The sequence below is a fragment of the Atractosteus spatula genome, chromosome 23 (assembly GCF_055471065.1).
Source record: "Atractosteus spatula isolate fAtrSpa1 chromosome 23, fAtrSpa1.hap1, whole genome shotgun sequence".
NCBI classification, from domain to species: Eukaryota; Metazoa; Chordata; class Actinopteri; order Semionotiformes; family Lepisosteidae; genus Atractosteus; species Atractosteus spatula.
In genome coordinates this window covers 7,276,445-7,293,374 of record NC_142728.1, presented here as the reverse complement: position 1 = coordinate 7,293,374, position 16,930 = coordinate 7,276,445, and the positions used below count along the sequence as shown (strand labels likewise).

Below are 16,930 nucleotides of genomic sequence, written 5' to 3'. Positions count from 1 at the left end.
GCCACAGAACTGCTGTTAGTGCTCCAAGGAAGAAGCTGACAAAACAGCACCACACCGGGGACTTGCTCTGCAGAGCTCATGGCTCTGTCTCCTAATGGTGTGGACCAGGAACCAGCCAGCAAAAGGCTACACTCCAGGTAGGACCTGAGGGAGGGTGAGGGAGGGGGCAGGCACAGAGCCTGGTGGGGGAGAAATGAGCTGAATACAGTTAGCCGGCAAGCTGTCTGAACACAGGAGGAGTTAAGCAGGGAGTGTGTGGATTGGTGTGGTAGTACACTGAACCAATTCTTGGACACTGTCTTCTCTAAAATACCACAAGTAATGCATTCAAATGGGCTACAAAATTGCGAAAAGGGGACAACTGCTGTAGCTGGCAGGAATGTTTAAATGTTTATGAGGCTGTTAACTGGTAAATGTAGAGAAGGAGCTGGGGTTTTGTGACCAAACCACCTTAAATGCTTCAAAATATGAAGGTGGATCTATAGAGGGCACAAATCTCTGGCAATGCTGTGTGTACCTTTCACCTGTGGTAAATTTGTATTCTTTACCGTTGCACTATTTACATACTCTACGCCACCACACTTTCAGTGCCCTGCTGTGCTTCCTCTGTAGTTCCCCTCGTGCTTTACTGAGTTCACAAACAGCGCAGTGTCAGGCTCGGTCAGAGAGCTGTGTGCGCTTCTGCTCGTGTTTGTGCTGCCTGTGCAGCAGAATGTGTGTGTGATGTGGAATTTCCTTGAGAGGAGGTGACAGGGTTTGAAGGCAGCGTGTCAAAGAAACATGACTAGTGGGAGAAGTTGCACTGCACCACACTCCCTATTGTCAGTGGGAATCTGAAGATTGCCCTACAATTTATCCAACATCTCACTGCTGCTCTTGTGGAAGTTGAGAGGTCACATACAGTACAAGAGAAAATAACTTGTTTTCTACAATCTAAGAGGTACTTTGCTGAAGCTCGGGTTTGTGCTGTTTCACCTCTGTGTGCAACTACAAGAGTTGTGTCCTCATATTTAAAATTTGTGAATTTGCTGATGATTGTAAATACAGGACAGCAGCAAGAATAGATTAATACACAGCAGCCTAAAGTATCATAATTGTTTAAATCAAAAACTTCAACAGGTATAGTATTGAGACTCAATCATTGGCTAAATAAGTAACTAATTATGCACTGTAACTAAAAACAAATTACAGTAACGATATTGGTGACCATAGACCACATTAGTGCAAAAGTTACTTCAGTAAAGATTTTTTTTTGGTTTAAAATAATATTACAATTAGGATTGCACATAGCACTCTAATTTATAAATTTGAATGCTTCTAGGCAAATTGACTTAACTGTTTTTTATCCGTAAATATTCACTGGGCAAGTTAGATATAAATGAACACCATTTATTACTGCTAGGTTTATGAAACAATGTCTCAATACAAAAGGAGATATCAGATAACTCAAATGGAAATGTATGCAAATACTGATGTATATACTATAATAGTGTAATGTAAATATGCATCTATACTAGAAACGTACATTAATACCCATGTGCTGTAGTTTGTTCCATGAAAACAAACTCTGAAATGAAATGCATGATTCAAAATGAAAGTTAAGAAAACAAATGGAATTTAATCCTCTGTGGTTTTGCATCCACAGTCAGACGTGTATTAGTACAACATTTACAGTACTTCTTTCAAAGTGGGCTTACTTTGACAAGGATGCATAAATCAATTATTTTAACAATTGGCCACACGGACTCCTGAGTCTTGCAAACTGCCAATTGTTCTCTGGTTGCTTTCCATTACTTGCTCTCAAATTAATGTTTTTATGCGCAGTTACAAGAATACATATGACTAGTTAGAAGCAAGCGATCATACAGCGTGCTTGCCTGGTTTTTGGTAACTGATGGATCGAAGCATCATATCTAGCAAGTTAATGAAGGACCTCCGGCAATCTATTTCAACAACACAACCGGTAAAGCTTGTTTTGGTCACCCACAACACTTTGCTCCAGCTCGGGGTAGCTGTACTAAAGAAGCTAGCAAAATGAAAGGGTGAAGACTGAGATAATTCTCAAAGGAAGACGACTGACTTAATCACAGTATGCCCACTCCTCCCCCAGCCCAGCAGCCTCCACACTCAGCTGTTTGAGGGTGCTCTGAGAGGAAAATGGGAATGCTAATGAGATGGAGGTGTGAATTGACATCCACGGGCTATTCACAGGCTACAGCTCTGAGGCTGCATGTACAGTACTATACTCTTTTTCCACTGTCATTTCAGTTATGTGCCACAACAAGGCTTCAAGGAGGACTGTATATCATCCCCCAGGCAACTGAGAAAAATTTTATACTGTATGATCTTTTGCAGAGCAAAAACCTTGAGTTGGCCGTTTAAATTTTATTTTCTATTCTTGTACAAATCTGTGTAATTCATTGCCTTCATTTTTAGTTCACTTTTGGAGTAAACGATACAGTTGTTACATTTCTTACAATGCCTGACTCAAAGGAGCAGTTCAAAATTGGCACGGCTCTTATTGCTACTTGTTGAAACTTACAATAGTAATAAAAAACTGTAATGTATTGTATATGACATATCGAAAGCGCCAAACAGGAAAAAAAACCAACAATGATACACAGTTAGACACAGGAAAATTAAATATTAAACAGCATTGTGCAATGTTTTCAGACACAATTTAAATGCATCAAAAGAAACAGAATTTGTGATAGTCTTATGAACTGTGTACCACATTCACTGAGCCACACAGCAGAATTCATGATCCCCCATGTACAGTAGGAGTCTCATTTTGGGTACACACAGGAGATCAACATTACAGAACATTTCATAGAAAATAGATTAGTTGATCTTCATACAGTATATAATCTTATTCCCTCGGGAGGGGGATCAGAATACCTCCTGGGTATCCCTGCCTGTCGTAAGAGGCGACTAAAAGGGTTGTGTCAGGAAGGGCATCCGACGTAAAACCATCTTGCCAAAACCATGGTTGCAAAGAACACAAAGCACATACCAGATCGGTCGGGGCCTGGGTTAACAACGGCCGCCATTAGTGCTGTGTCCCAACAGGGTACTAATGGAAATTATGCTACTGTGGGGAAAACTGTAGAGAGCTGACCCCAGGACAGTCTGGGACTAAGGCTGTGAAAAAGAAGAAGAATACAGTATATAATCTTCATATAGAGTCATACAGTATGATTAATATGATTCTTCATATAGTGTTATTTATGGCTTGTGCACTATTGAGTACAGTGCTAATTCTCTGTACCTTGACTATCCTTCCATTGCACTGTAGCTGAAATTATATAAAAATGCATATCGAAGAATATAGGACTACTGTACTTGCAAACAAGAAGTGTTTGTTGGGTTTTTAGTAGCTAATTAATCTGAGGATCTCATTAGGTTGTTCCATGGAAGAGATCAGGGTATCATCTTCATCAGCATGTCTGGGTAGCTTGTTACAACCCCCACAACCCTTTGAGTAAAAAAGTGCCTCCTGTTCTGTATGAAATGCTCTTCCCTGTTGTTTCCACTTGAGTTGAGTCTGAAAAAGATCATTGGTTTGACATTGTAAATGCCTTTGTGGATTTTGAACACTTGTATCAAACTCACTCACAGTCTTTTCCTATCAAGACTGAAAAAATATTTTAGTCTGTAAGTGTAAGTGTAGTATATTCCCATTAATTGTTTTTTTTCTCCTTATATATTGATTTATTATTCCTTTTGTGTCACTGCTTTCTACATTTGTGATTTAATGACACTTGGAATAATTTTTTCCTGTGCTTCTAGTATAGTACTTTTAAACTGTTTCCATTAATTGTCTACTGATCACATATCCACTGTGTCCCATTCTACAGTTATATCTCATTATCATTCACTTTCCTGAAATTCATAATATTTAATTTAAAGTCTACCTGTACAGTTTTGACAATCATGTCAAATCAAGCAATATACTATAATGATCACGGTTCTGTAATGGGGTACCTTTTCTCATTCTGGGCTATTTGAAAAAAAAAAGAATAATACCTTCCTTCTTATAGGTCTTCTGCCAAACTGAGTATGAAAGCAATCATTAATGAACTTACAATAACATCAACATCCATTCATATCGTTTGGTCACAGACTATATGAGGAAAGTTTATATCCTCCATTAAATCGTTTTCTTCTTTTCCACATTTATACAATACAATTATATAATATAAAATACATTACGTTATGCAAGATAATATTAGTACTGTATGTGGATTTGGGGATCTGTGGCATACTTGTAACTGTGCCTTTTTATAATATACAGTAGTGCCACAGTACATGCCCTTCTCTTTCATCTCTCTCTTGTTTGTCCAGGACACTGTGTATCCACAAATGTTGTATCCATTTACAGTACGTCCTAATCAATTGTTAACGTGATCACCTCAGTATTATGTATTTATTTTCTAATACTGCAAGCATTTATGCATAAATACTTAATTATGCCGGTACTTTGATGTTTAATTTTTCCCTTGGGTCCTGTCTTTGACATTGCTGCTTGTGTATCTCCCTTGACATTTTCTTTAGATTCTCTACCATTCCATGCTTTTTAAGATTTCTTTTAAATTGTTTTTTGGGTGGATAACCCAAGACAAATGCTGCACCTCAGTTTGATGTTATCCATCTCTCCTGTACAAACTGCCTTGGCTATGGAAATGTTTCCTGTAATTTGAAAAGCTGAAGCCTTCTACAGTGCAACATGTGCTCAAGCTCTTGTGTTGACGGCTAAACATTTGCATAGCTGTTCATCTTAGTATGGTGCAGGTAGAAGTCATGACAAGACCATAAATTTGGCAGTGCTCTTCACAAATGATTTGTTCACAATGGATTTCCATTTGTCACGGACGGAAAGTGTGCTCTTTATGCCAATGTCACTTATCCCAATATCTGCCTTTGACTGGAGGCTGACACCTGAGCTCCAGGGACACTGCATACCTTAACTCATGATCATCGATGCATATCTGAGGTGCAGAGTTACTGAGAACACATTCGCAACAATCACTGCTTCTGTTTTAGCACTTGCAGTACTTGAAGTTGAGACCTCAGGCCTACATTTCCAGGTCTGTAATGCAGTAATGGATTCAAACAGAGCCTATCGATATGGTGTATGTTCATTACTAAAAGGTTTTTGAAAAGCTCCGCATAAAAGATGAATTCTTAACTGTGGTCAGACTTCAAATAAATGCATGCATTTGGATGATTCCTGGAAATAAAAACAGTATTTATATGGCATATTTCTCAGTTGTAAGAACTCATTTAAGATATTGATTATTACATTACTTGTTGGTCTGGAATGAGCGTGTTTGTATATGCTCAGAGAAGAGGAGCCATGTTCTGTATATTCCTGGGCTCAAAGAACTACCCTACACTGGCAGGCTAAGAGCTATGACCTTTCTTTTCTAAATCCCTTTTGACCATTTCCTATAATACTATTGCCATAGAGGTGATTTTCCAGTTTAGTCCAATTTATCATCTCCACAACCTTACATTTGATAGATTTAAGATTTGTTGGTCTGTAATTACTTTTTTCAGTATTGTGATTCTATTTGTGGACATACGTGACATTAGCCGTTTTCAGTCAATGAGGGGCTTTCATAAAAATAGATGTTAAATTCATATTTTCACATTAAAACACCATGACAGCTTTTTCACCTTATTAATAAACCCATTCACTGCATAAATCCCAGGTTGGCAAGTGTCTGTAGTTAACAAGTGTCACAGCACAGCTCAGTGAAATTTTGAAATGAGTTTTAACTAACAGATAAGGCCCTCTTCCAGTAAGCAAAATAGGCACCCACAAAAATGTACCTTTTCCTGCTATGCTCTGAGTACAGTAATTCTGAAGGCCTTTTATAAACAAAATGCAGCCCTGGCCAAAGTTAAGTGTTACCATAATTGTCAAGAAAGAGATAAAACCATATATTTCCATACAGAATGTAAAAGGAGATACATTCATAGTATAGCACTAGTCATAGAATGCATTTTGTAATGTGCAGCTGTCTGAGAAGTCATCTCAATAGCTAAACTGGTTAAAGTCAGAGTCAAATAACTGACTCCCTGATAGAGCGAAACACCAGGTCTGTTTGCAAGAATTCTACATGTCAAAGAAACAAAAATCAGTAGGCAAATGAGTATTCAAGTCTGACAACAAAGTTAACGGTAACATAACAGGTTGTGGAATTCAAATTACTGTAATGGAAAGGCAAGAGTCAAAAGATTCATGTCATGATTCACACTAAAATGATACATTTGGCCATCGAAACTTGAGTTGAAAAAACTGAGTGAAATGACTACACCTGATTTTGCCTCTTTTGTCTTTGTGTCAATAAATTCCAGTTTTCTCAGGCTGACTTTTAAGATGTGTTAATTTAAGGGTCTTAATTTGAAAGACAAGTCTGTATTGCATGATGCAATGGTTACTCAGTGTAGCAATGTAATGATACTGAGTAAATGTACATAAAATGTATTCCTGCCCGATGGATAAACATTGCTTCTGATGTTTTTTGTACAGTCTAAGTATTGCAGCAAGATACTTATACAATCCGTGAGCCAATCCCTGTGGAAAAGGCACTTTGTACAATGTTGTTTGACATCAATGGGTGACTTTTAATTAATGTTGTTATCTGTTTCAGTTCTCTGCCCAGATGTGCTTTTATGTGAGGCTTCTTTTGTGCTAGTTGTGCAGCATTTGTTGCTCCAGTGGTATCAAAACATGTGTGTTTGAAATTGCAATTTCAATCTCATTGTGCGTAGTGTCAAAGCCAGGCAACACACACAAATTGCTACCCCTGGCACAAGCCAGCACATGTGAGCTCTGTTTGCTTTCTGGTCCTCCGTGACCTCTCCTGCTATTGCCACCACCAACACCAGGATCCTAGTAGACATGGCAGACCGGAATGGCATTAATAATACAGATTCATAGGATTTAAATTCTACTAGATTCCATTAAGCTTTTTGCTTAGAGCTAGCTATGTATCCCTTTTCTGTCTGAGGATTATGAAACTATAATGATCAATAAAGTGTTTGCCTAAGGCTGAACTTGAAGCATACCATTGCATTGAATCAATCAGCCTGCGACAGTATGTTGTGAAGCCCACGGAGCAGAGAAGCACCCCTTGTCTGAGCAGAATGGAGAGGTGAGGAGACCCACTATTAATTTGTCTCGGCACCTTGTCCCCTCTTCTGCAATTTGAATATTTACTTTAAAAAAATCACTTCATTTAAACTAAAACTATCTCTCCAGAACCCTCTTTGTAAGATAGCTTAATTCAGTTTGTGACTTTTCTACCACAATTTATGAGTTAATTATCTTGAAATGGCAACAGGGGTTTGGCCTAGAACACAGGTTGGATGTGAGGCAAACTCCTCCCCATTTGGTTCCAGATTCAGCTGTCTTTGTCAAAATCGTGAAGAGCTTTCGCAGAAGCTGTGCTTTGGGCTGAAAGACTTAAGAGTCAATGTGTGCTTGTTGATAGAGCTGAATAACTTACAGACAATATGACCACAGATCACTCATTCAAAACACTTAAATACTCTAAAAAGACTTTGGTATAGTACAGTATGTAGAGGTAAAACTTAAAGATGTTTAAGCCTACCATTTTCCTCTACTCAATCCTTGCAACAGTGCACAGATAATTCTTTCGCATACAACTTGACATGTACTCAGACTTTGTCAGATTTGAACACATCTCAGTCCCTGTCTTCCAGACTACTCACTCTGTAGTCTCATATATGCAGTTAGTCTCCTGCAAAAATCACCCCAGCCAAGCCTCAATGAGCAGGCTAATGCATCCCAGCTGTGTTGGAAGCGAGCTGGGCTACTCTTCAGAGGCTACACAGAAAGAAAAGGGAGACAAGAAAATACTGACATAACAGAAAGATGAGGGAGATAAAACTTCGAAGAAAGTGAAAGAAAGAAAGCAGGGAGACATGGCTGGAGGTTTAAGAAGTGCAACAGACGGAGAAAGGCGGGGAGAGATTCTTGGGTCCAGGTTGTTCTGGGGCCTCGGTTTGTTGCCACGGCAACCAGACCTGCATCCCTCTAATTTACTGTGGATTAGCATTGTCTAATTACAGTCCTCTGTCTGAATGCAATTGGTGCCAATGTGACCACAGTTCTCTCATAGTTAGGAGCAAAATATTTCTAGCCTGGTATTAAGAGGAAAGTCTGAGAGAGCCTAGGGGTGAGAGTCGGGGGATTGAATAGAAGTTTTGGACTCAAGACAATGGCAGAGCAGCAAGAGAGAGAGGTTGGGGGAGTGGACTGTGGATTGGTGGAACTTGGATATTTTCAGAGCAGCGACTGTGAGAGAAGGAGCTGTAGTGGTGCAGGCAAGACAGTGAAACAATAATGCCGAGGAATGGAGGATGCTGAGTTCCCGATGACCACATGTGAATCACCAAGAAACAAATCAGAGGAATGTATCTTTGTGTGACGCCGCGACACAAAAAGGAGTTTACAATTCAAGGTAAGAGAGCACAGGATATGCACAGTAGCACAGAGAAGGGCTGATAAAGACAACAGGGCAGGAGTGCACCTTTTCATTGTTTTTCAAGGTTAAATGTGACTAAAAATGTTCTACTGAGCATGTCCTGTAAGAAGCACCAAATGTGAAGGTAATTATTTAAACAGCTATGGGAGCCAAAGACAAACAATCCAGACATAATCAAAGGCAGATCTTTAAGAAACTACTGAATGATATTTTCAGATTAACAAGTTATTACCAATCAAATGAGCAAAACAGATTAAACGACGTCCTCCTTTGTAAGCGTTCTTATTTTCTTATGGTCTGGTTACTAGGCGATCCGCTGAAACACACTTACAGTACAGTCATTCAGGCAGCCAACAAGTCTTTCATTCAAAAGGCAGAAATACACTGTCTCCTATGACCACAGGCATGTAATTATAGCCCAATTGTCTCCAAACAGTCAAATTAAAGCTGGAGCCAATACTGAAAGGAAAGAGCTGAGCCGCAGGCATTCATTCTCTTTCTAACCTCAGTCAGAGACGTGTTGGGAAACTTGCCTCTGTACCCTCGTTTATCATCCTGGCAATACTGAGATGCACAGTCAAGCTCACTGGCTGTTTTCTTTTAGTGTGCTTGATGATTTCTTCCATCACAGATTTCAATAATATAAAAATATTATGTTAAAAGATTAATATGTCTTCAGGCTAAAGTACTGTGACTGTATTACTAAGGGCCAGAGACTGCCAATGTTATACCATTTGGGTTTACTTCTCAAAATATGTTTTGTGATCCACAAGGAAATATTTGCCTTTAATTCTGCACTATGATATGTGTTGGACTATATTTTCCCTGTACTTGGCTAAGCACTGTTCCAGATTTGTCATTCTCTTTCCATGTGCGGCTTCAAATACCACAAATGTGTTTTTTTAAAACCCCAGTAGCAATGGTTGAAGAGATATTTAGAAAGCTCACAGTAGAAAATTCAGAGCAATAGTAATTAAAATGTGAAATTACTGGAGCACAACTTTTTATGAAAACATGAGATTATAAAGATATAATTTTATACATAAAAATGGTCATATATTTATATAATATAAATGCACTCACCAGGTACTGGTACTATACCAGGTACTATAATCCGTTCTTCTCCCTTTTCAGTTAAACTAAGGCCACACTCTACCTGTGTGCCAGCCAGGCTCTGTTGACTGTGTTGCTATAGAGGCTAAAAGCAAAGGAAAGAATATAAACTTTCTGGAGGGCAACACTTCTGGTACACCACAGTGCTCTTGGCCCATATTTCAAAGATGCCTGCTACTTCTTGTACTTCTGCTATTTATTTCTGTGTAAGTTAGAAATAATTTCAACAGCTGTAACCAGCACTCCTGTTTTTTCAGAAATCATTTAAAAATACATTAAAAACCAAGCGCTGAAAAGAAGATGATTTGGAAATTTGGTGAAGGATAGATAGAGCTTTCTGTCTACAATTAGATAATAAAGCACAGTGGTGTGTCTTAAATCATTTATTGGGTTCATTGGCTAGACAGTCCAAAGCTGGCATTATATCATGACACATAAAATGAAGCTCTCAAAAAAGAAGCTAAAATTCCTAACCTTTATTAACATAGCATATCAGCAGAGCAGTCAATAACTTGACGTTACAGATATCAATTACATACTGGCCACCAGACAGCTACAACAGAAAATAATTCTTAGTTAAGTTGCTCTCATATTTTTAAATAAGACATTCAGTAACACAATATGGCAATTAAGGGGTAATTACTGCACTGAATGTATTACAGATTAGAAGAGGCAAAGACAAATTTAGGCCTAAAGTGCTGTATTTTGTCCACTCCAATAAGACCTCACAAGACTACTTTCGTCTTTACAGCATTTATATGATCCTCTTTATATGTGGGTGCATCGTAGATTTGCAAAAGAATCAAATTTGCCTAGTGCTCTCTGAAGTACTGCGAGAACAAAAAAGACATAAGTGTGGTTTTGTTTGGGAGGACACTTAAACACCTAACACTGTGGAAAAGACATTTAATAGAAGAACAGAGATTTCTAAATTGTGCTTCCTGTAATAGCGAAATTCACAGTGTGATTTTGTCACTTAACCTGCGATTTATGGCTTTAAAAGAACAGCAGATATAAATGGGTAGAGCGAGACATTGAGTCCTGTGTGAAACCCGTCGCCCTTCAAGGTCACAAATAGCAGTGTTGACATATTCCAATGGCCATGGTAGCAGCATTCATAACGGTATTGTGTTGCAAAGCTAAACTGTGTGGAATGTAATGATTGCGTTTGAGTTCAAATCTTTAAAGTTAAAACAAAATCCCTATATAGTCTCTAATCCTAATGCCAAACAGCACCACAAATCCTACACTCCACTTCTAACTTTACTTTATTAGTGAATAATACCTTTACACTGACTTTCCATCAGTTTGCATGTACAAAAAACCTGCCCGTGTTTTTTGCGTATGTTTTTCCTCTTTTTAAAGAGTTGTATTTTGATGAGTTCCCAGCATCATGGTTTGAGTAGGAAGAAAGATCATTCTGCTAATTAACAGGGGCAGAACAATTACATAAGAAACTTAAGACAAAACAAATTCACAGCTCTTTTGGTTTTTTTTAGAGTATTTGAAAAAGGGACAAAGAGAGAAAAAGAAAAAAAGGACACAGTTCTGCTCACAGCACAGCAGGGGCTGAGTTAGAGTCAAATCTTTAGATTCCCTTTTTGTATTTCAGTGCCAGGAGATAGAACAGGAGAAACGAGTGAAGTCACTAACCCACAGGAAAAGCCTTTGCTCTCATCTTAATAAACTGGCCTTCTCCCTTTTAATCCCATTGGTTTCCAGGGCTCATCTTTACTGTAATTCCAGATTAGACTGCTTGGCAACTTAATCCTTGTAGAGACAGCTGACAAGATGCCTCTGTGCAGCTGCACAAGACCCAGTCTTGTTATTAATCAGTGTATTGAGAGAAAACTGGGTACGTTCCATGGAAAAATTTTGACAATAAACTCTGTTGATATGAAGATGCCTATTACATGCACAACAGAACAGATTAAGACTGAAAAGTGAGGCAGAGTGGTAAAATATTCATGGATGCTTTGGCAAATCATATCATTTTGTTTATTCAAAAGTGACATTAAAATTGCCATGTGTAGCAAGTCTCATATTTTGTAAAAACACACTCTGACAGCACCTCAATCGCCCAGACCAATTGGCTGGAGGTTTGGCAGATGGAATAGCTTGCACTGTGGCTCAGGCACTGGTAAGTACCTCTGAGAGATGGCGAGTGCTAGTCCTCTCAGCAAATTTGATACCAATATATCTCCTGGGCTGTCAAGAAAAAATTCTGGACAGATTTTTCTCTATAAAATTCCTTTAATGCACCATCCATTTTATTTTGTGTCATAGCTCAACACAGACATGAGTTGATTGACGATCACAGAGAGCTACATTGGTGAAGGCAGGTGCTGAAATATGACTAATGAGTTAGGATAAAATGTAAAAAAAAAAAATTCATGTAAGGTGAGGGAACTGGGTCTCTGTGTTCCACTCATTTGATGAGAGCAAACCTCTTTGAATTTCTACCTTGGGTTTCCTTAGCAATTGTACCTCTTTGAAGTACGTTAAACCCTTCATTTGGGTTCCAGCAACTTCTTGATCTGAAGTCACCAGATCTGCACATTCTCCTCCTCCATGGGAATATCAACACCAGAGAATTAAGTGTGCTGAAAGAATTATGGATTTTTTTTAGTGAATAAAATTTGGCTTTACCTGCTTGGCTGAGGGCTAACCTTCTGGCCACAGGATGATAAGATAAGATCACTTTATTGGCCATATACAATTTTGTTGTATTAGGAATTTGTCTTTTCACAGACCCCAACTGGCTCTCCATGAGACACACAGACAGGGAGAGAAGCTTGGGGTCAGAGCGCAGGGTCAGCCATTTATACGTCACCCCTGGAGCAGCTGGGGTTAAGGGCCTTGCTTAGGGGCCCAACAGAGTAGGATTCCTCTGCCGGCCATGGGATACAAACCAGCAACCTTCCAGCCACAGGTGCAGGTCCTTGGCCACAGAGCCACCACACTGCCCCAATTGACCCTCATGCAGAGTGAGGAGTGACCAAGGGGCAGCTGCAGAGGTGGACATGGGGTGGAGGTGGGATGCAATAAGATATATGACAGGGAGAGAAGGGGATCGTGTACAGTATTTATAGTGTTTTAGGTGAGGAAGTAACATCAGGAATGATGAAAAATTACTGACAGCTGAATCTGATTGAACTTGGCTGTTGTCGTCCCTCCCAGACCTTCGTTATAAACTCCTTGTAAACTGCTTGAAATGTCCTGACTCGAATGTACTATTATTACCAAATGTTTTATAATTCAATTTCAGCCACAGTGGAAAAGTTTGTTTCGGGGAAGTCTAGCAGCCAGCCAGGCCTGCTAATAATGCTCACAGCCACTCAGTGATCTTTGAACATGGCAGTTTCCTATTACGGTTGTGTCGTTTTAAATAAAACATCAGCACTTAAACACTCACTTGATTTTCTGGCTCCAGTTTAACTGTTTTCCATTAAAAATTTATGGGAAGCATGCATAACTGATGGGGGATCAGAGCTGTGAAACACAGCAAATCAGTTTAACTGCTACAGACTGCCGATCTGTTGTCACACTCCCTTTGGGGGACTCAGAACACACACAGAGTTTAAATGCTTTCAACAGTGTCTCTGATCAGTAAGGAACTACACACTGGAGGCTGATACATTCCTCATCCCAGGGGCAAGCATAACAAATACATTGGAAGAATGTGTCATTTGATTATGTGATTTTCCTTTGGGATATATTTACTTATTTTCTGGTAAATGTATACCAGAAACACAAGCTTTTGAACAGGTCTGTTCAAAAACTAAAATTAGACAAGACTGGTTTTGAAGGGGGTGTTTAGCGACTGATCTCAAGGCACTACTTTATACTGTCTTTATTTTCCAGGTATTGCTATATCTGCTTTTGTCCCTTATTGATTTTTGTATCTTATTTTCTCTTGCGGGCAGCTCGGCGATACGGTAGTTAATATTGCTGCCTTGAATTGGGGCCCTGGCTTCAATTCTGGTTCTGAAGCATCACCTGCATGGAGTAAACTGGGAAAAACTAAGGTTGCTGCTAAAAGTTAGTGTGGCAGGTAGGGGGCACCTTCCCTGCCCCATTATAGTGATGGGGACACTGTATAGTAAAAATGCATTGTCTTTCAGACGAGACGTAAAACCAAGGTCCTGACTATCTCTGGTCATTAAAAATTGCAGGGCACTTCTTGAAAAGAGTAGGGGGATAACCCTGGTGTCCTGGTCAAATTTCCCCCTGGTCTTTACTAATCATGACCTTCTAATAATCCCCATCTCTGAACTGGCTTCATCAGTCTGTTCTCCTCCCCAGCGATACTGTTGCACTATGTGCCATTGCATCATCCAGGTGGGCTTTGTACATTGGTGGTGGAGGGGAGTCCTCATTACCTGTAAAGAGCTTTGAATGTCCAGAAAAGCACTATTTAACTTTTATATTATTATTATTATTACTAATACTACTTTGTCACAGAACATCACCAAAATTGTACCATTTCTGTTAAGATACTTAAGACCAAAACAATGTTTCAGTGAGTACTTGTAAGTGAACTGTACTTAACAAGAACTTTATTTATACACATATAAAATCCAGAGGTTTATACTGGCAGTCTAACTTTTTAATACGTGGAATTTTGTGTCACCATTTGTAATCCTGTTGCTTACCTTGTTCCAATGCCCTAAAGAATTGTAAATGTTTAAAGTATTAGAAATCTATCACAATCCATTCAGAAATCAGGTGATTTGTGAATCATGCTCTATGATATGAGAGAAGCTTTCCCAAATAGTTTGTTGAGGTATTTTTTCTTTGAGGTTATGCCTTTGATGGGCTTTTAATTATGGTCAGTCTTGTATAAATCACAAATGTGGGATGAGGTTTGTACAAATGCTTGAATCACTAAAGTGCCACAACAAATATTTAAATTAGTACTGTATATGTTAGTTCTTTGCAATAACTCATATTTGTTCTCAGTACATTGAGCACAATGTCTACTTTGTAAATTGTTGCAACATACTGGAAATCACCTTATGTTTGTGCTGTGACAGCCCTTCTTTAGTACAACTGACTCATAGTATTTCAACTTAAAAGGCAGCGATGAATGTCATTTAGACTTATGACATTATTTATTATGCTGACTGTTACCCTGATTTGCCTTGACCTTCACAGACATGAATTTATACTGGGGTCAGCTGCGTGCAGGATTATTAAGCACGTCTCCATTGTGTTCTTGCTGAGGCAGGCAGATTGTAGAATTAGAGCAGATTGAGACTCTCACTAAAGTATTAGCAGCAGAGACACAGCAAGGAAGCAAGCGAAAGACTACTGTACAACTAACAAGATGAACACAGGCATGGACATTTCGGATTCTGCTGTTCAGATGTTTGCAGATCAGTAATATTGGACACGTTTTTTTTAGTGTATTTCAGATCTGATAGTTAAAGATGAATTTCAAGACTGTGGAAAGTTGGGTGGAAGCTTTGGATATTCTACTTGGCTTCCTTCTTTATTCTCAGGGACATCTTTTGAGGAACTCACCAACCTCTTGATTTATGTTTTGGCATTGTCAGTATTGAAAGTATAATGTATCATATAGATGGCTATGCATTGCCATTAAAAGTGATTAATTTAAAAAAGTACTTATATGGGAATCGCATGATTTTTTTTTTTTGCAGCCTGGAGAAGTCAGGCATTTTTCTTGGGTAGCATTTAGAAGGAGACATGATATCTGTTGAAAGAAAAAAACATTTTGAATGGATTTCGACTGTCCTTTACTAAAGAATTGCTGTTTTAGAAATTACTTCATAAGAAAACATTGTCACTTTCCTTGTTATTTATCAGAGAAGATTTGAGATAGACCAGTTAGGGATCTACTGTAGCTCTCCTCTTGGGTGATTAAAGAGAGTGCACAAGTAGATCAGGCCTTAGGTTTTCTGTCGTGGTGCCTAAAAGCCCATCCAGACAGTGGTGGTGGCAGCATTCGCTTTCTGAATCAGTTTAATGAAGCTGTCTGGGTCGTAACTGTTGTTGATGTCTTAGGACAGGGTCTTATCACTTGGTTCAGAAAAGTGGGCAAAGCAAGAAGACAATTGATAACAAGACTTTCATTTGAGGAAGGGTCACAGAAACACTGAATCTAATTCAAGAGAACTTTTTGGGATGCCTACAGAATGTCCCCTCAGTATGGCAGAGAGGGCCATTTGCAGGCTGGCACACTCTGGGCCTCGACCCAGGCCTCTCCTGCTGCCCCTGGATTTGGAGCTTTGGATCTATGTACAAAAGACTCGCAACAAACACAAGAAAAGGTAATGTAAGCTCAACTCAAAGCAGGTAAAAGGCAACTTTGTTCCCTGGTTGGACTGTATCAATATGAATTCAGACATTAAGCAAAGCATTGCTTCTTTCGACTCCATTAAAACCTGGATTGTGTGCGAAAGACATGAGATGAATGAAATTAATTTGAAATCAAGCTTGTCATGACTTTTGTGCAGAGTAATTAAGTAAATTGATAAAGGTGCTGTAAAATTGGACTGTTCATTGTGGATTTCCTCCTAAAAATAATTCCAGGCAGGTTTGTTTTCCTGTCCTGTTTTGTTCACTAATATGATTTGTTTCATTTAGTCGGGATTGTCTAGTATTTTCTCAGCCTTCTTTGGAGCAAATCAGTTTCCAGTAGAGCAGGATAGTGGAAGTGGCCAAAATGGCTTATTTATCTATTTTAATATTATGTGTCACTGATTGTTAATTCATAACTAACCTTTTTCGCTGCAGTCATTTTTAACATCTATGAAAATGTAGTTACAGTATGTTGATATTCTTTTATCAACCTGTTTGCTTTCAGAAAATGTACAGATGTAATATCGTTTGTTGAAGAGAAGCTTTTTAAGACCTTCCGCATTTATAATTTACTTTTTTAATGCTTTTGATTACTTTCCATAATTTTTCAGTATATCTCTTCTCAGGATAACATTTTTAAAAGGACAAAAATAATACAAGCCAAAAACAGGCAGTTGTTATCTGACATTTAGGGAACAGCAAAAATACCAGGCTGCTCTTACTAGTGCTGTTACTATGACAGCACCTTGGTGTTTATATCAGGCAATGCTCACTGCAATAGGATTTGCTGTTTTCTCCTCCCATGAGCTGGAGAGAAAAAGTAAAGCTGAAGGAAAGGAGTGTTCTGACCTGTTCTGTCTCCAGTGACAGGGGAAACTGTAAACCCTGGCTGACTGTAATATCATTCATAAAGACAGGCTTTGTCAGACACCATCCTGTATTTAAAACTATAGGTTCACCAGAACAGCTAAAAG

The 16,930-nt window shown here is 38.8% G+C and overlaps 1 protein-coding gene across 2 annotated transcripts in view; it reads left to right on the top strand.

The window, feature by feature from the left end:
* Positions 1–16,930, top strand: part of gpsm1b (G protein signaling modulator 1b) — a 57,871-nt gene continuing 40,941 nt past the window's right edge. For both annotated transcript variants that reach the window (XM_088940796.1, XM_088940795.1), the window contains exon 1: positions 1–137. In XM_088940796.1, the coding sequence (XP_088796922.1) occupies positions 79–137 (59 nt within the window). In that variant the 5' untranslated portion in view covers positions 1–78. The remainder of the gene's footprint in view (positions 138–16,930) is intronic.